Source organism: Notothenia coriiceps, unplaced genomic scaffold (genome assembly GCF_000735185.1).
Source record: "Notothenia coriiceps isolate Sejong01 unplaced genomic scaffold, NC01 NC01_scaffold00036511, whole genome shotgun sequence".
Lineage (NCBI taxonomy): Eukaryota > Metazoa > Chordata > Actinopteri > Perciformes > Nototheniidae > Notothenia > Notothenia coriiceps.
Genome location: NW_011369212.1, coordinates 228783 through 249295, shown reverse-complemented (window position 1 = coordinate 249295; position 20513 = coordinate 228783). Strand labels below are relative to the sequence as shown.

The 20513-nt window shown below is 40.3% G+C and overlaps 1 protein-coding gene across 1 annotated transcript in view; it reads left to right on the top strand.

Annotated features, from left to right (window-relative positions):
• Positions 1–6548: 6548 nt before the first annotated feature.
• Positions 6549–20513, top strand: part of thrap3b (thyroid hormone receptor associated protein 3b) — a 15136-nt gene continuing 1171 nt past the window's right edge. The window contains exons 1-12 of the mRNA XM_010792574.1: positions 6549–6926; positions 9848–10002; positions 13248–14078; positions 14621–15238; positions 15560–15723; positions 15868–15979; positions 16580–16655; positions 17269–17444; positions 18219–18455; positions 18655–18748; positions 18937–19086; positions 20201–20513. The exon at positions 20201–20513 is cut by the window's right edge and continues 1171 nt beyond it. Coding sequence (XP_010790876.1) covers positions 9881–10002; positions 13248–14078; positions 14621–15238; positions 15560–15723; positions 15868–15979; positions 16580–16655; positions 17269–17444; positions 18219–18455; positions 18655–18748; positions 18937–19086; positions 20201–20440 — 2820 coding nt within the window. The 5' untranslated portion in view covers positions 6549–6926; positions 9848–9880 and the 3' untranslated portion in view covers positions 20441–20513. The remainder of the gene's footprint in view (positions 6927–9847; positions 10003–13247; positions 14079–14620; positions 15239–15559; positions 15724–15867; positions 15980–16579; positions 16656–17268; positions 17445–18218; positions 18456–18654; positions 18749–18936; positions 19087–20200) is intronic.

Genomic DNA, 20513 nt, shown 5'->3' with positions numbered 1-20513 from the left:
AAGACTAATTAACATTTACTTTGTCAAATTAATTAAGTTCTCTTGATTAAGATGAATAAATTCATTAAAATGGCTTGTTTCAAATAAGAACCTGAATATAACCCACAATTAAACATTTATTAGTTTTATAAAGGTACTTTTTATTATTCCTAAATGTTTTTCAGAGACATATTGGGATATGGTAATGGCGAACAAACAAAATGTGGTTAACTCAAAATTAGACAAGGACCAACATCGGAAATATTCCAATATTCAGTTATTATGTAGGACTTTCAATTTGATAAATCATACTTCCTTTACTTACTAGAGATAGCTGGGTGCCCTAATACAAATAACTAATATTATTAGAGATGTCTTAAGCTAAAAGGGACTGAGAGTGTCTGTGTTTGATTTATTTGACCTCGAACAGTGCAGAAAGACAGAATATGTATTCTAGGGTCTCTTGAAATTGGATTTATTGTATGAGAATGAAAAAAGGTCTTTATTCCCAGGGTGACTCTGTGTTCTGTGGGTGTTTGACTGTGGCTGTATGTGGCACAGAGCAGTGAACTGACCCCAGACAGCTCTGAGCCCAGAGATCAAAGGAATGTTCATGAGATGTGCTGTCCACCTACTATGATGCACTCTAGCAATCAAATATTAGAAGCCTTGTGGCCACTCTGGTTTTCTCTTTAGCTCCAGGTCCTCAAACAGTCTCTGTGCTGCAGCAGCCGGTCAGCTCGGGTCACAGGAGCGCTGACATATCAGATGTCTAACTAAATACACTGGAGCCTGTTTCAAGCTGCCATTTAGAGCACAGATTTGATTCTGGACAAAAACCTGGAGGGAGAACATATTTACTTTATCTGTTTGCTTTGGTTTGGATGGTGACTTTGCATTTAGAAAGCCTATTCACCGAACAATGCAGCAAATAAAAGAGTCCATGCTCTGAATAATGAGACCCCCCTTCTATTTTTCTGCAACTCGTGGTTCTTTTCGGGTTTATATTGCTGTCTGATTAGTGGGTATTTACATGCTAACACTGCACATAAAACAAATGAATACTTTTTTTTGTATTTGAGTCTTGAGGGGAGGGTAATATTTTGAGAAAAAACTATTACATTACGATTACATTTCTCAATTTAGGAGGAAAAAAGACGTTGATATATTTTAAATTTAAAGTGGTACATTTGCAAGAAAGAAAAACTTAAATATTTTCTGAGATATTCATAAATAGTGGAGAAAGAAAATCTGAAATTATATGAGATTTAAAAAAAGTTAGATCAATCTATTTCTTGTAAATTGTGGGATCTTTTGGTGATACATTTATGACTTTAATCTTGTGATAAATATTTTCTCTAAATAATCTTCATCTAGTTTCCCTGGAAAACAGATTTCATTCCTGCATTCTTGGATTTTGAAACAGTTCCTGAGGCTTAAGTTATAGCCAATACAGAAAATGCACGCAAATTGGGATAATGCAACTATCCTACATGATCATATGTGTTGCACTTCAAGGAAATCAAGAGCACATGAGTTAATTTTATATTTGTGTAATATTAATAGGCACACATTTATACAAAAAAGGCTACACTGTACGTATATCATCATTTATTGAGATAAGCAATAAAGGTCAAGTTAGCATCCCACAGGAGTACTTTTCACAGTATAGTTCCGATATAGTTCCGAAAATTTGTGTTCACACCTTTATATATACCGTCTATGGTTCACACCAAAAAAATCTGAAACTAGAACTTAGTTCATGAGAACCTTTCCACCCCCTTTTCAGTCCCTGCTGAGAGAGCAGGTACTTTCCTGGGAGGAAAAGCTTCCCATTTCTGATTGGCTGGGCGGATTGCAAACCACGCCCCGTAAAACTCCAAAAACGTTTTGTGAAGCCGCCATTTTATTTGCTCACATTAGCATTATTAGCATTAGCATTAGCCCAGCGCACCAACGGAGAGAGACTAACTTATGGCAAAAATAAAACGTAGGAGCGGTGGAGTGATGAGATGTCGGCGTTCTGGCGATTTACTCGGAAGGCTTCAGTAGAAGCTGCTGGGACTTCCGGCCGGGGACTTCGGGTAGCAGTATACGCCGTGAAGTTGTTTGCGGCCTGCCGGTGTCGGTACCATATGTGTTCGGGGTACCATCCATATGTGTTCGGGGTACTATCCATATGTGTTCGGGGTCCGTCTCTTACCAATGACGTCACGACGTCGGACAGGCCAGTACACACTTTAAATGGGGTGACGTCACGATTCACCAAACTGCATTGTGGGAGCGTTGCTCGCGTTGCCTGCTTCAAAAGTAGAGCAATGTTCTACTTTTGAAGCTTTGACGGAAGCGTCTGCCAATCGAATCATATGCCAATACAAGCTCTAGCCAATCAAACCGGTGCTTGTGTGTCCGGGGCGGGAGATTCAGGTGATTGGTTGTTGGTCTAGCTTCATACATACCCGCCTGCAAGCTTCAACGCACGCCGCCGTGTGTAAGTAAACTTGTGTACCCAAAGCAGAAGAACAAGAGGTGACGTCAGCGGCTTAATTCGCCTAATCCTCCCTCAGGGATATATTTTCCGGTGTGAACGCGATCTGACGAACGAAAGAGTTCTGATGAACTAAGTCCTGATGAACTAAGTAAGGCAAAGTACTTGGTGTGAAAGCGCCTCTTGGTTTCAAATTCACTTCTCATACCACTGTGAAAAAACTGTGAGTTTAGCAGTCTGATTAGGCTCTTTAGATGGAATCATCAAATACTCACACCTCATTTGTTCAGCAGAGCAATGTAAATATTCGTAATCATTGAAAGAGTTAGTCTCTTTTTCTTTTGTATACTGGTTAGCCAGGTTTCAGTCTTCTATATCTAACCAGTGATGAGTTACCTATTGTGAGCAGAATCTGGGTGGGTCTGGGTGGGACTAAAGTAAACAGAGAAGGCTAACTGCCAGCTGCTTAGAATAAAAACGTTCTGTATAGCTGCCTTACATTAATTCAGTTTGAAGCATTATGTATTTGTATTGTTTGTAACCCTAATTCAGTTAGAAGCATGATGTATTTGTATTGTTTGTAACCCTGTAGGAGAGTAGACTGGACATTATCTCATGCTGTTATCTCATGTCCCACATGGTGCAGAGATATCGACCTGCCTAAACAGCTTCTGTGTCTGTGAATGCCTTAGCCTGAAGTGTGGCTACCAGCAGGACTACAGCAAAAAGCAATAGGGTAAACATTTAATAAAGTATGTAATGTATAATGTGAGACTGCCCATCCTTCACATAACAGTGCATTACATTATGTTAAACCTTTGATCTATAGTCATCAAATAAAACGTCTTTATTTTCTCTCTGGGCTTCTTAATGGGAGCATACACACTACACTGTAAGTCACAGATGATCCCTTCAAACAACGCAGTCAACTATTTATATTCGAGATGTGATTTCACCAAGTGGTTGTTGTCAGACAGTTGGGTTCTTAACTGCCATCCCAGAGGTTTCTTCTTCACTTGTTTCTACAAACCAGGAAGCACGGAGACGTCTCACTTTTCTCTCCTCACTTTCACTTTCCCCTGCAAGGTGAGCCTCTCCTTTTCTCCCTTTTATGTGTTTTGGGCTTTGTTTTTAGCATTGCTGAGCTCTACTCTCTCTATGAAAGTGGTCTTTGTAATTTGAGATTGAGGCTTCAATGTATTTTGTTCTGTTGAAGTAACGGATGTACAATCTTTAAATAAAGTGACAGAGGGTAGTACACAAGAAATACAAACCAAAATTAGCAACAATTAAAATAAAGGAAGTAACTGATCAAATATGAATAAAACATTAAACAACAGAAGCAAATCTTTGTGGATAGTAACTAAGTACACATAGAGAAGCACTGTACTGTAAGTAGTTATATTTGATGGCACTTTATACTTTTACTATATTTATTTAGACAAATATTGTATTTTTCAAAACAAAGTAAAAAATGATAAACGTCAACATTAACATAACGTGATAAAAACAGAATCATAATATAATAATGTATCATAATACAATCATTTGAAAGGAGACATTCTGCATGGATACTACGATTTATTATACTTACATTTAGCTGATAACACTTTTCTACATTAACTTCATATTTAAGAAGATCTTGTCACTAAATACAAAATAATATTTTTCATATTTCTTGGGGTTTCTTTTGCTATAATGTTATTCTTGCTCGCTGCTTGTTTGTTCTATTTTGAATGATGACACAAATCCTCCACAAGATTCACGGTGTGGCCACAATCCCTTTAATCTAACTGACTTTTATTTCACTTTCATCTGTGACCTCACTGGGCAGAGTTGTCCTCGGCCCCTTGGAATTCAAAGCTCCAGTGAGACCATTAGCAGCTCGTAAAGTGAGTGACAGACAAGGAGCCATGTCTGCTCCCACATTGTGGCCAAAGGAGAGATCTGTCAGGGATAATTTTAACTTTGGCACGGCAAAGTGCCAAACACCTGTGCTGCAAAGGGAATAGGACAGTGAATAGGAACTGTTTGCATATCTTTGTCGAAGGTCAACGAGGAGTGACTTGACCATGCGTGCCATGAGGAGTTGTAACAATTCAAACCAGGTCTACTATTCAGGCTGTGGACTAGATGACATGTTATTATCGTGCAGAGCGGAGGACACAGTTGCTTTAAGGCTTTGCTGCTACTTCTCTCAGTGCTTGAACTGTGATGACATCCTTCAGGGTTGTTATGCACCAGAGTCTCAGTTTTTGTTAAATGGATTATTTGAAAGATGAACTTTGTCCTGCAATACACACAATGACTTTACTTATTTGGGGATGAAACTCAACATCAAGTTGATATGACGTAATTTTCCATTTGCACAAGAAACAACAAAAAGGAAAATCAAAGACTGAACACATAAACACATTGAATAGAAAGCAGAAGGTTACAACTAAAAATTGAATAATACACTATATATACAGGTTCTTTCATGTGTGTGGTTGAATTTAAGTTTTAGTGTGTATTTCATAACCAAAGCAAAAATAATGTTATGAGTGACAGGTACTAGTACTTCATCAGATTAATACATTTGTATTGTCAATGCACAGAATACATATTCTGAGACAGCTTTCGAGCACCAAAAGTGCAGAGTAATGTGCATTATGTATATAAAAAAAAACAAGATATGATATGGATACATGGAATATATCAGATATGTGCATGGACAACAGATTGTAGTTTATCATTGAATTGAATGCTGAAATAATTACACTGTTACACAGTATGGCTTTAACACAGTGGTTATGAAACATTACTGCACTGCATCAACTTATTATTCTCGCACAATACACATATGTATTATTGGTCCTTTAAAAAAACATTTTGTGCATTAATATATTGTTCATTACTCAAGGCAAAACGTTTATGCACAGGAAACAATATAATTGTGAGTAGTGTCAAAAACTACTAAAACATTAAAGTCAGTATAACGTTATGGAAATAAAGATGGTTTGGAAACTGCAATCTTGTTGCTGAGGATTGATTTCCTCATCACTATCTGTGGGATTAACAAGTTCCCAGGAGCCGAACAGATGGTGTGCAGATAGGTTGATACAGTTTGCAGGAAAGGAAGCCAGTGATTCAGTTTGTATCCATATTTGAAATGCCTTATCTTCTATTTGAAGGAAAATATGACATACATTCAGTAGCTTTGAATAGACACTGACATGTTGTTCCGAACACAGAAAGACATGACTAAACTCCTCAAGTGGAAGGCCAGATTCTTACAATATGAAAGAAGTCTTTGTGTAGATCTCTTATTTATTTACAACGAACTCACACATGTTCAACCAAAAACAGGTCAGTGAGAAGAGACAGTGTACAACTTCAGTTCCCCCTAGAGTGTATTTGGGTTTGGCCGAGGCCGGATGGACCCTGAGTGGGGTTTAGGATGGAATCTGTGTCTGTGATAGGAGGCGTTATGTGGCTTTAGTCTGACAAAAATAGTGCACAGCATTAGAAACAACACAGACCCAACGGACATCAACGCCAAGCTAAAGGACAGCTGTGGGTTTGAGGATGGAGACCTCTAATGCATCTTATATTTCCTTAAAGCAGAGCTATGGGTTTTTATTTGCTTTTTAATTATACTGTAGGCTTACTGTATTTTGTTTAAGTGTAAAATATAAATCGGAAATGGGCCTTTCTGCATAGTGAATACTGTTATTACAAAAAACACGAGACATACATTTAGTAGAGCTCTTAAGGCCTTGTATATGACCATAGTCAGATAGCTTTTTGGTTTAGTGTTTGAATCGTTAAATTCATGCTTAGGATTCCTTTCAGTCCACATAATTTATACAAATGTTGGCTACCATTAAAAAGAGATTTAAAAAAAAGAAATAACTTCTGTCCAGAATTAAGAAAAAAACCTATATTTAATGTCAACTAATGTGAGTCCAAGATAACATGTCAATCAGATGTTTAACATCAATAAAAGCAGAATTAAAAAAGTGTTTTTTATTCTAGGGTAATTTACCCCGTGTCCTCCCTGACATCACTTCACGTGACAGAAAGTCTCGCGTGATGTGAGAGTAATGAGGATAGCATCGTGAGCTAACTGTGTCTGTTTATTGTTAGCTTTCGTTAAATCTAAATTCTGTCAAAAACATACATTTAGCACAATTGAAAAACACCTAAAATCTTCCACAGACATGTCTAATGTCGACTGACATGGCAGCACTAGCACCTGGCCTCTTCTGAAGGCGCAGTGCGTCTGTTTTGGTTGGCCTAGCAGTTGGTTACGGAACCACTGCTAACAAGCTAGCCAGGTTGCTAACATCCGTTAAATTACTTCAGTAAAACCAGGAAGGAGGGACCAGTCGAGCAGCTCGGCCTCAAAGGTTACTCAACTTCTGCAGCATTTATTCATCAAAACGAGTTTGTACAGACTTGTTTGCACCGGGAAAAGGTAAATGCAATTTAATTGTGTAGCTAAGATGATAGTTGAAGTCTCTATCTGTTTTTCTTATTGTAACGCTGGAGCTCTCAGTATCGATAGCTTCAGTCAGTTTGATCTGACTCTAGTATTGATTACAATGCTGTAGTAAAGCTCACTTAATTTGTTTACTTGTGTTATATCAGTGTAGTTGTTGGTGTGGTGGCACATGTTCTCTGTGGTGCACAGGTATTATATTATATGCACATAGCCTTAAATGGCAGATATTTACGCAGTTAACCAGCTAAATGTATAACCAAAATGACCACATGAGCCATTAAACCCAGCGGTGTGTGTTGGTGTCACATAGGCCCAGTGGGGGGAGAAGTTATCAGATCTAAAATTATCATTACTTACTCCAGTGTTAAATGATTACACGTTACAAGTATAACGCATCTGCATCTTGATGTTACTGAAGTAATATATATATATATGTATTTCAGAATACAGAAGCTTATTTGTTTTTCATTATTATATACCATTACTGAATTTATGATCTAATAGATGTTTTATAACTGGTGCTCTTTTGCTTATTGTATGCTTTATTTATAATTATGGTTATTATTATTATTATTATCCATGCATTATTACTATTATTTTTTTAGTATTATATTACTGGATTAGATACAGTTGCAACTAATAAAGCTGGAGCTATTTCTTTTGTATACGGCTGACTGGTTGTTATCCATAATATACTATCATTAATTATTGGTTTATGCGTTTTGATGTTGTGAAATAAATGCAGCCAAGTTAAAAGAACATTATCGGCTTCCTAAATGTAGTGGAGTAGAAGTACAAAATAGCATGAAAGTGTATTATTTAAGTAAAACGACTTCAAACTGTACTCAAGTTCAACGCATCAGAGTAAAGGTCCTTAGTTACATTCCACCACTGGTAGTCAGTGTCTCAGGGCTTTCTGGTTTTGCAAGTTTGACAGATGTTTGCCTACCCGGTTGTAATGTGTTTGTCTTTGAATGGACTATGCACCAAGTCTTCAAATAGCAACCGTCACAACCAGTCCGGCTACTTACCGGGGTAAACCACAACCACAATTATTAACTGCATCAGAGCACCCAATATGTCTCTCATAATACAGCATTGCATATCATCTAAACGTCACTGGAAATTATGGTTTATTTTATTAGATATCTAGAAGGCGTAAAACTGTGAAGGCTGAAATACCTTTGCCAGTGATGAAATGGAAAAAGCCTGAAATGAATTAAGTTTACTTTCACTTCTGTTTTTGTTTGGATGTCAAGGGGAGAGCGAGGCTTTGGTAGCATGCAGTTGATATAGTTTGGAGAAAGTCAACTCACTGATGCACCTCTTTGTAATTATCATTCAGGGCAAGACTGAAGAACAGAAGCATACGTGATGCTGAGAATACAAACTATCTGTTACCAATAATGCTTATTATAACATCTTTAGTTGTTTTTAGGCTATTATTTTACTTTCCACAGGTCTGCATATGAAACCTGCTTTTCTTAGGATTTGCACCATACAATCATAATGTTGACCAAACAATTGGAATAATAAGGGTACCAGAAATAGTGGTAGAGAAAGTGGGGAAGTGTCCATTGGCCCTCCCACTTTACTCCCCTTGCCTGATGTAGCTCTACGTCCGGTGTGATCCCATTATGAGATGGTCTCTAGTTTAAAAGAGAAATAATTACATTTCAATTATATTTCAGATTAAAAACACTCTGCAGATATTAAGTGTTATCAATGAATATCTATACATGTACAAATGTCCAGTTTAGCCTCATTGGTAACACCTATATCACAAGTTTCATAACTGGTGGGAACATGTTCTTGCCGTGGCATCTTCAGTTGAGAATAACAACAAACAGGAGAATGAAGGCATGCAGTGAGGACTTAATAACTATATTGAAGTTTGAGGTTCAGCAAAAGAACCGTGAGGCCTGTTTTAGATTTGTGCAAGCAGGGGAAACTCTGTATATTGCATCTAAGGTTTGGCACATAGCAACTGTTGTCCCTTCAAACATACCGTTTGGTATAAAAACAATCTGGAATAAAAAGCAAACGTTTCTGACTCAAATGAAGTTGGTGTTTCAAACTCAAACCCCCCCTCTGATGCAAACACAAAGGGTGGATACACTGTTGGCTTTTTGGCCTTTGTAATGTGAAATAAGTAGCTTAATGCTTGTGTAGGTGCTGCTGTCCATAGTACTGAAAAGACCGAGCAGAAGAGATTGAGACATTCAGGACAATCACAACAAATCCCTGACACAGGCCATGTAATGTGAAAGCCATTCCCCAGTGGAAAAATGCAATAATCTTTTTCTTCACAACCATCTTGTCTTATCAGGATTAATAAGTCACTGTAGAGGCAAAAGCTGTTCCTTGACCCACTGCTCTCCCTGCTCCAGATCTGCTGCTTTGTGAGACATCCTGATCTCCATTTTGTAGACATATTCTATAATAACATTTCTAGGTCCAAAGCTAGACAGATGCTGCTCAAGTTCATTCTTTAATTTGACTTGGCAGAAACTAGCAAATGTAATAAAGAAAACAAATGTGTTCTGAAGCATTTGGTTGAAATAAGTGATTCTATGTTTCACATGTTGTTCTCATTTTCAGTCAGTGTAGGTTCATTAGTCAGCTTTGGGCTTAAGGTCACTGCACTGAAGTTCTGTTTGTTAACCTTAGTGTAACATTGTATCTAAATGGCTCACAGATTGATGATAAGCGGTTGGGAAATAGTACAAAAAAAGAAGCCTCAGTGGAGGAGTGTGGACACTTTGTGCTGGGTACAGAGCAATCATTCCAGTTTTTAGTACGTAGCTGTCCAATCGTGATGCATATGGAGGATTGTTTTTTTCCTCTTGTACACTTTGAGTCAAACAAGTAAAATTCCCTTCTTTGTTTTCTAGTAAAGGCATATCTAAGCGGTCCTGAGTGCAAAGATGTCCAAGGCTCCGGACTCTCCAGCTCGGTCCCGCTCCAGATCCAGGTCAAGATCCAGATCTTACTCCAGATCTCACTCTCGAAGCCGCTCCCGCTCCAGATCCAGAAAACGTCGCTATAGGTAAATGAAGTTTGCTGTGTCTGACTCGAACCTTCATCACTTCCTTGTTGTGCACGGGATGAATAGATCCAGGTTTGCCTCATGTTTTTTGAGTTCATAATATAACATAATCTCTAAGCATGTTTTGTCCAGTTCTTAGACAATTATTTAAAAGGGATTGACTCTAGATCTCAGTGTGTAAAAATCACTGAAATGCTTACTAAATATGTTGTTTTCTGTGGGTTTAAAGGAATTGAGTGAAAGGAACATATATTAGATTGGATATTAATGTCTGGAAGAGTCTGGAAATTGTGGGGTTAGATATCTTAAAAGTGCTTGAATGATAGTCTTCTACAGCTATACAACCCTCAATGACTAAGGTGTTAGTACTCATAGACTTTCACTTGCTGCTTTTATTGCTATTTAATATCTCCCTAAACAGCGACACATTTATAGTTTCCTTCATGGATTTTCTTATATTCAGTTGTTTTTTACTCTGTGATACAAGTCAGTGCTGTCAGGAAACACGAGGGCTGTACCCGAATATTTGTTCGTTGGAGTACTATTCAGGTTTCAATTTCAATATTCGTTTTGTTTGTTTTTTCGTTTTTTTCCCATTTTTTTTTTTCAAATTGAATTTGTTGAAATCTCCAATATCAACATAAGAGCTTGTGCCTCTTCGGAGGGTGCTAACACTTAACCATAAACCTTATTGTTTACTTTCTCCGTCTTTATATGTAGATATGACTTTTCTCCGTTAATCTCCCTCACGTTGTTTCCATAGCAACAACAACTTCCTGTCAACTGCGCTAACTCTCCTTCAAAATAAAAGCATGTCCATAAATAGGAAGCCAAGCCAAATTACACTTAAGACATATACAACTGCAACGAAAGTAATAAACACAATGCGATATCCTTTTCAATTTCAAAGAACACAAGTTGGGTTAATAACTATAAAACAACAATACTGTAGAATAACAAAATAAATGCTGTGAATACACGTGTTGAAGTGGTTCGCTGCTGATTACTATTAACAGTAATCCCCCGCGCGGGCCGAATATTCGCTGCTGATTACTACCGAATATCCGGAGCCCGAAAAATGGTATTCGGGACTGCCCTAGGAAACACACACACAACCACTAGCTAAGTACACTGGTGTTCTTATATCTGTTTGGCTCTGTTTGTAGGGGAGCACAAAACAACTACGAAATGCATAGCTCATGTTTCAGTTGTGTGTTTACTCACCAGCTGCTTCATCATGACAGCCATTTTACTTTAGTGATACAGCACTCCTGTCTCTCTTGCAATTAGTCTAATTCAAATGGTATCCCACCTGTTTTACACAAGGAGAGATATAGGTGATGGGGAATACTATGTGAGAAAACATTTGTATGAAGCCTTTGGTGGATTCTAGTACATTTCAAGTGTAACTTAGTAAGTCCCTTATTGCCCTCCTTTCACTAGGCCCCAAGGGTTCAAGGTTAGCTCTGAATTTGCATAAATATTTTTCCTGTGTGGGTGACAGGCTGCCAAAGACTCAAACTATTTGCATCAGCTTACGTTCTTTCTTGTTAGGAGCCTCCAGTCATCTGGTGTATATTTGTGGCACGTTTTAATGTGGTTTCCTTATTTAAGTGAGGGAGGGCTTCCCACGCTTGTTCGTGTCACTTCATGTTTGTGTTTAGAGCTTGACGGTTAAAGCACTTTCACAGACAGCGAGTTGTTGACTGGATGTTTTCCATTGAAGAGCATTGCTACACTGCATGTCAATGATTGTCCAAAGGGAAAAGGAGTAGAGAGCGAGTACTCTTGGCCCTATTGTATGTCCCTCCCCCTTCACTGCCACCTCCCTCTGTGGATTAGAGCAGGTTGGGCCCTGCGTGTACTCTTTGTCCTACTCATAAATGAAAGCCACACACACTGTCTTGCCTGTGGGAAAACATTGTCTGTTGTCCAGGAGTGCTCTGCTCCAATGAAAAGGCGCAACGGGTAAGTAGTTGGCATGTGCATGTAAACGTAATGGTTTTGTTGCAGGCCATCAGCACAGGTATCGTTTTAAAGGGATAGTTCAGATAGTTTGAACTGGGGTTGTTTGAGGCGCTTGTTCACATCTACAATAGGTGACTGCGACACACACTGTGTTTGGAGAAAGGGCAGTAGTACCAGCACGTAAGCAAAGCAATGTAAAGAAATATTCGTATTTACGTCTTATATATTCCTTACTAAAGACCTTTTTGAAGCTACAGAACACGCTAGTTGCAGGTCTACTGCCCCCTCTATTGTTTTTGGAATTGTTTGATTGTTGTGAAACAATTTTTGATTTTATGTGGACCTATTTTTTGATTCATTTGTCTGGTGATTAAAATACATGTTTGTTTGTGTGGCTTTTATTTGTAGTTTTTCATAAATGAAGCTAAGATTCAATGTTTTGAATGTATTCATTTTTAACTTCATTTTCAATTTCCTGGTGTTAAGTTTGCTATCACAGTCAACTCAATCTTCAGAGTTTTTTGTCCATAGTGTTGCACTGTGCGGTTTTTAGGAATTGTTCATGGTGAAAAATGTCAACCTTTGCGTGGCTTATATAAATATAATTGAAGTCTTGTTGATCTCTGAGTGAGACATCGCTGTGCCTAGTGGAGTTATGACTCGGTTATCCGTGAGAATACATCGCCCCCTGTTGACATCTGGGCAGCAGTAGATCTCAGTCTCTTCTCAAGGCTAACCATAAAAGGACAGTTAGGAAAAGTTTGTCTGATATTTGTTCAATTTCAAAGCTCCCTACGGATAGATTTTGGGAAATTGTCGTAACTCTGGTCATATCGGCTTGGTAACTGAATTATCAGTCTTATGTTTCAGCCATTCTCTTGTTCGTGATAAAATATAATAAGGCTGCAACTAACCATTATTTTCTACAAATCAAGGAGTTATTCATTATATGATTACAGATGACTGATGTCACTGATGTAGCGTTCATTACAGGAAAGACAGGGATGGAATATAACTCCATATTTACACATAATGTACATCAAATCAAGTTCTGAACTCTAATACTATGTGACTCACAATTGCAAGACATATTAAGACACAGGACAGCCATGCTTCAAAAATATAATCTTTTAAAACAATTGTCATGTTGCTGATCACTTTCTTTACTTGTAGGCGGCTGACTTGCAAGATGAAACATTGTGTTGGACTACAACACACACTTTACCCTCAATTACATATCTTTTTCTTCTTCTCCCCCTTCTATCTTCCAGTTCCAGGTCTCGGTCCCGCTCTCGCTCTCACTCTCCGTCCAGAAACTATCCCAGCAGGGACTATCAGAACAACAGAGGGGGCTTCAGAGGCTACAACCGAGGCTACCGGAGGCCCTTCCACTACCGTGGCAGAAACCGAGGCTATTACCAGCGCGGCCATTACCAGAACAGGGGAGGAGGAGGAGGAGGCGGCGGCGGAGGAGGAGGCGGCGGCGGCAGCGGCTACGGATACAAGGCCAACTGGCAGGGTGGTGGAGGCGGTGATGGTGGGCGTGGCGGCGGAGGCGGAGGCTGGCATGATCGCCACCATGACCAGGACCACCACTCCCACAGTCCGAGGAGGGGGCGCTCACGCTCCCGCACACCCAAAAAGCGCTCGGGTAGCCGGAGCCGCTCCCACTACTCTGACCGCTCGTCTTCCAAGGGATCCCGGCGCTCCAGGCACTCCAGCTACTCCTCGCACTCACGGTCCTCGTCGCAACATCATCGCAGCAGCAAGAGCAAGCACGGCTCCAAGGAAACCAAGGACAAGTCAGAAAGTCATCCAGAGAAGTCCAGCCAGGCAGCAGACGGCAGCACCATCGAGAAGGTGTCCGGAGGGAAATGGATCGACGACGACACCAGCCCTAAACGAAGGAGCCCAGAGACTAAAAATGAAGACGCCCCCAGCAGCTCCGAGGGAAAAGGGCCTATGTGGAAAACCGTTGGTAGCGTGACCCCTCCAGCAAAGAGCCCCACAAAGTCCGGACAAACAGCCTCCTTCAGCGGCTTTGGGTTCTTCTCAAAGGAAGAAACCAAATCTGAAGATAAGACGGTGATCTCTGCTGCCTTCAAAAAGTACGTCTGTTACTATTTTCCTCCTTTGAATTTAATAAAATGTCCTTTTTTTCATTATTCTAACAATGATGAACGTTATGTTTCTTTCAAACATGTGTAGCCTTTATCAAAGAAGCCTGGAGGAATACATGTTAAAATGGAAAACATAAGACTCAAGATATTTACTTTTCTGTGCATTGAGAGGAAGTCTTATGAAATCCCACTTACTTAGGCGGTGGTGGTGACGTGAGTTTGATTATTCCAATGTGAGTCCTGGTCTTTTACTGTTTCCTTAAGGGATGGGCTTTTTTAAATGTCATATTGATCAAGGCAGAACATTAGACAAGCAACTAGTAGATTGAAAAAAGAATCTTGGCTACAGCCCTGGGAAGCAAACGGATGAGACGGTACTTTAACACTGAGAATATTGTCCCAAATGTTTCCCAACGAGGAAAACAATCCAATAAATAACATAATAAACAATATTACAGTTTATGTGCAATGTGTATTTCCCATGTACCTGGGGGTGCCCGTACTAAAGCGAGATCGGTTCTCTGTTTCAGGTTCTTGGCTGAGAATAAAAACAAAAAGCAGGCTGCAGAGAAGGAGAACGGTCGTGATAAAGAGCAGAGCAACACAGAAAGAGAACTAGAGAAAGGAAGCAAGTCCGGAGATCTCTTCAACATCTCGTCCGGTTCTTTCAGCGACTCAAAGGAAGACAAGACCCTGCCCTTCTTTGACGCCGGAGAAGAGGAGTTCCTCAAGTCCCACGGCCTGAAAGAGAGGGACATTGAGGACGACGGGGACGCCAAACCCACCCTCACAGCTCGGGACATTTTCGGCAAATGGGGGGACGAGCCAAGCTACTCAACGTCCTACCCACCGGCTAAAGAGAAGAGCCGCAGAGATGCTGAAGAGGCAGAGCCCGCGGATCACATGGAGGAGGAGATGTACAGGAGCCGCAAACACAGCTCCAAGAAAGAAGAGAAGGCCAAGAAAAAGGAGAAGAAAGAGAAGGAGAGGTCCAGGAGGAGTCCGTCCCCTCCCGCAGCGTCCAGAGAGAAGGAGCGCCCGCTGTTCCCCGGAGCTTTCCCTCTTCGCGAGGACTCGCCTGGGCGTCGCATGTCTGCGTCAAGGGACGACTTTGAACACAAAATTGGTTCCATTGATGAAATGCCCAGGTATGTCCGAATGTCCAACATGGACTTGTTAAGAACCAAGGATCCTTGTTTTCTCTCTTAATGTAACACGAGACACTTCCATTAAAGCAGAATGTAAATCCAACATGTGTGGTGCTCCTCTAACTGTCACATGCTCTCTGGCTTAAATCCCATTTCCCAATCATGATGTATGTACTATGATCCTATAAAACAAATCCAAACTTTAGCACATTGAAAATTGTAAAAACGTTCCCCAATATTTATGATTCTTTATTTGAGCCATATGGTAGCTATTTGTTCTTAGTCAATGTACAATGTGGCTCACTGCTTCTCTTCTCTCAGCTCTTCCATGTCTAAAGATCGTGTCATGCCCAGAGAGCTGAACCCCACTAAAAAAGACGCAGAGTTTCGTTCCATTTTCCAGCACGTTCAGTCAGCGCAGCTCCGCCGGAGCCCCTCTGAGCTGTTCGCTCAGCACATAGTCTCAATCGTGCATTACATCAAAGGTAAAGTATGACCTGTGCTGGCTTTGTCCCGCCTCCACAGACTCAGGACGACAGGTGTGAGATCCAGGGTACATTTCATTATATGTCAGTTACCATACTATACTACTGTATCTGGAATAATAGTTTGTTGTTCTTTATTTGCAGCTCAACACTTCCAATCCTCAGACATGTCTTTAAGTGAGCGCTTTGCCATGTACCAAAGAAAAGCTGCAGAGGTAGAAATGATGAAGCCAAGGAAGAGCCCAGAAATCCACAGGTATACACAACGTCTCACAATCTGACCTGAAGTAATGTACCCTTCTTTTAGCTCCATCAATGACCTACAGTGTTTTCAGGAATGCATACATAACAATCACAAATCCAATTGTTTGCCACTAGAGAGCTATATTATTACGATTATCTTAAATCAGCTCTCATATTATTTAGAAACTATTAACTCTAAGTTGTATGGATCCGATGGACATTTAATGTAAACGGTTTTTTTCACTCCTAAAAAATTAATACATTTGGAACAGATGGAAATAAAATATTTACATATATGTATAGAATTTCAAGAAGTTAATTGAAAAAATGTTTTAAAATTGGATATTTTTGGTATATTCAATATAAATATTTACTTATTTATTTGTTTCTCTCATTTTCAGTGTATACATTAAATGAGAATTGTACAAAAATAATTAATATAAAATGGGTAAGTGCATTAATTCAGCCTTTTTCGGTCAGTATACATTTTTCTTTTGGTCCCTAATTCAAAAGTAATAACAAGTTGTGTGTTTTTGAGTTGACAGACTGAACATGAACTGTACACCTGTTGTGTTTTATATATTCACCTTCGGGCTCTTTCCTCCTCTCTCAGGAGAATCGATGTTTCCCCCAGTGCCTTTAAGAGGCACACTCACCTGTTTGAGGAGATGGAGGAGACGAGCTACAAGGTGACCCGCCATTTTGAAATTTGAAGTATTTGGAACAAGCAAATTTGAGACGATCCTAAGCAGCAGTGTTCAGCTTTGTGCTTTTCTTTCAAAGGATGCATATATCTAAATCAAAAGAGCCCAATTGTGTTTTGTAAGTGCCAAGCAAGCCCCCCAGCCTATGAGATATGGTTATTGATTGGGTATGTACGAACCCAAGCAAAGGCTAAAAGGAAGCGAATTAAGATCCTGAGTCCAAGCCTCTCAAGGGACGCTTATCAGTGCCTTTACCTTGTAAGTATTTTTCTTGAAAAGAAAAAAATCAAGCTACAAAAAATCTGTTAATTAATTTTGATATGCTACATGCATGTTGCTGGTTTCCACAAATATGTTGTATTCCGTTGTGAAAAGACATTCTTTGAACATATTTTTTGTATTGTCAGTATTTTGTCTTAACCACTTGAGCGAACACATTCATATATGTTTAGCATCTTTATTTGTAATGCACTGGTGTTTGATTTCAAGCTGTTTTATTTGTATGTTTCCTTTACCAAATCATTTGAAAGCATTTTGAATATGTCCATTAGTTATGCAAACAGCTGGTTCAGTGGCTAATAAACCCACCTTTCTGCAGGATCCAAGTAAAAAGTTCAAAGGCGACGTGATGGACCTCCGTCTGGATATTGAAAGACGTAAGAGGTCTGCGGGAAAGGATTACAAGCGTGAAGGAGGCCGGAGCTCAGGAGGCTCCCGGGGGCCGAGCAGAGAGAGGTCCTCTGAGAAATCTGGGAAACACCACAAGAAATCCAAGTACGTGCACTCAGTGCTCTCAAATGTTCCAACACACAGGGAACACAACGTTTGGAGGAGTAGTTACCATTGTTACTAATAATATGTTGCCATGTTGAAAGATGTACAGTGTATAGCAGAGTCAAGTTAACAATTACCACTTTCTATTTTTTCCTACACATTCATGATACCAGATTGGTTTGTGGCCAAAAAGGCAAGAAAGGCTGAACAAACAAATTGGGAGGAAGTTGACGAATAAACACTTTCAAAATCAAGTTATTAATCATTAATAAAAAAATGGAACATACAAAATATAGCTATTTAAAACAGAGCTGTACAGTGATTACAGAATTGTAGGTGAAAAGTATTGACTAAAGGTTGTCGAAGTTTTCCAGTATGAAGAATGTAGAAGCTTAATGTGAAGTTGCAGAAGGAAATGTTGAATTAGCATTAGCTGTCACCCGGATAGAGAATAAAGCTACAACAAACAGGTTTCTTTCTGTACCATTAAAGTGCTGGAACTAATCTGTTCAAGCACACAGATTAACGACACCATGACATGAAGAAAACATGTCATGATCTGCCTGTGTGAACTTTGTTATAAAGTTATAATTTAAGATGTGTCACTTGTTACTTTTCAGAAAATGCTAAATCTGAGATTGATTGGCCAGTCATCTCTAACTGTAACCTTAGTAACCACTCTGCAAACCAATCTGCTTTTTAAACTTTCAAACCATTTTGATACATTTTATGTCTGTAAACTCTCTGACACTCGCATCCATCTTTTCTTGACAGGAAGGGTAAGAAGAAGCGGGACCGCTCTCCATCCTCCTCTTCCTCCTCCTCCTCTGCCTCTCCTTATCCTCCAGCTTTGAGGGGAAAAGAGTTCATGGGAGGGGAGGGGATGGAGCACTCAGAGGAGGGCTACGCTCACAACCGGTATCCTCCACGAGACTACGGCGGGGGCGGAGACCGCGCGCGCGGGGCCTACGACCGGGGGGGGCCACGACCGGGGGGGCGGAGATCGGGGGGGCCACTTTGAGGGCCACAACGCAGAGCGGGGCAGAGGCCGAGGATTCGTAAGTTGCTTTCTGAGCTTGGTTTCTCTCTTCTGCTGTTGAGTCTTTTCCACTGAGGGAAACTGAAATCTCATCTTCTTGCAATTGTTTATCCTAACGGCATCACAGTAGACGTTCACTTCTCTGCTCTGCTCCTTCCTCCTAATGCTAAGGAACATAATGTGGATGATGATGATGATGATGATGATGATAATGATGTCACTATCATACATATTCCATGCACTGCCTGGTTTTTATGAAGGTAATGTAGCGTAAATATGTGGAACCTCACCCCATCACTAAACAAATGCCTGATACCCATTAGTATCTCATCGCGCCTGAGTCCATTATTTGACTAATATTAAACATAACAATAAATATTCTTCCATCTTGTTGTAGAACATGTCTTTGTCCCTTGACTGCGAGTTAAATCCAACTCGTTGTTTTGATTTCAGTTCCCCAGAGTGAGAGGGAGAGGGTGGAACAGGGGAAATTATCCAGGCAACAACAGCAATGGAAACCCTGCCCCTCTGAACCCTGCAGTGCGCCCTCCAGAGGAGGAGTGGGACCCTGAATACACTCCCAAGAGCAGGAAGTATTACCTGGTGAGCCTCTCGTGCTGATGATTTAGTGATGCACCTTAAAAAACGTAGGGCTTTTAACACTGAAGGCATCACAGTAGAATTGAATTATGATACAATTAAATAATACCTTGGCTTAAGACATGTCCCTGCTGCATGTTTACCCTCTGTTGTGTGTGCATGCCGGCACAGAGCCCTTTTTAGTGTTGTTAGTAACTACTAACATCAAAGTCAACATGTTCCTGTGAAACAAGCCCATCCGCATTTTGGAGGGCTTTATTATGACACATAGAAACCAAGGATTCTTTACCCCACAAATAATTACGTTTTGATTTGACTCGGCCCACGGTTTATTCTAACTAAGCAGACTAGTAGGGAAAAGTCTCTGTGGTCACAGCCCAGGCATACAGGTGGTGAGGTTTACATCATGCAGATGCTTTCATACTCGTGGTAGAGCACTTTATTTTTACAAAAGGATGGAATGTTTTGTTATTATGTATAATGGCATACTTAAAAATTCAGGACATTTTTACATTTGACTTTGATTTGTTGTCATTGTAAACATCTAACCATGATTGATTAGACGCTGTCTGGCAAAATATGGATTATTTGAACAAGATTTTATTGGAAAGTATCTGATGAAACAGTGATAAAGAAAACCTTGAAGAAGAATGGTTTGCTTCACAGCAGAACAAACCTGCTTCCCTCTAAGTGACAAATGTGGACAACAATTGTACAATATTGAAGGAAAGCACTGCAAGCAAACCTTCTATTTAGAGATGTATAGACAGGGGGAGATTTACATTCATGCAGTTGGCTAAATATTCAGCCATGCTAATACAAATGTTTGTGATACTAAAACTATCCTCTCTAGCTCTCAATCACGTTTACAGCCTTGTCTTCTGGCCACAAGTCACCTCTCGCGAGATTTCAGAACCCTGAGCGAGACTTTGAGAGACATTAACAAAGAGAAAGGAAAAACAGTTGAAATCACTGAAGGATCATTTCCATAATGATCAGATACTTTCAAAACAGTCTGAGCCTAACTGTAAAACATGGAGGAACAGTTGCTCTTTAGTAACCCTGCTGTGTGAAGGACTTCTGGTTGACCTTTAACCCCACCTGTTTCTCCTTCCAGCACGACGACCGTGATGGCGAGAAGACCTGGGTGGACTCCCGTGGGAGGGGACGCGGGGCCTTCCCCACACGCCGGGGACGCTTCGTCTACCGTAAGGGGGGCAGCAGCCCGAAGTGGACACACGACATGTTCCAGGGCGGGGGGGAGGGGGCGGAGCTAGCTGACGACGGCATGGAAAGCCTGCCGGTCATCCGTAAAGAAACCAAGAACGCCGGAGAAGCCCCCGCCCCGAAGCAGTAGAACCACTCGACCCATCACCAGATACATACAGGTGTGGGGATGGTTACAGTGATGGTGAAGGGGATATCCCCCC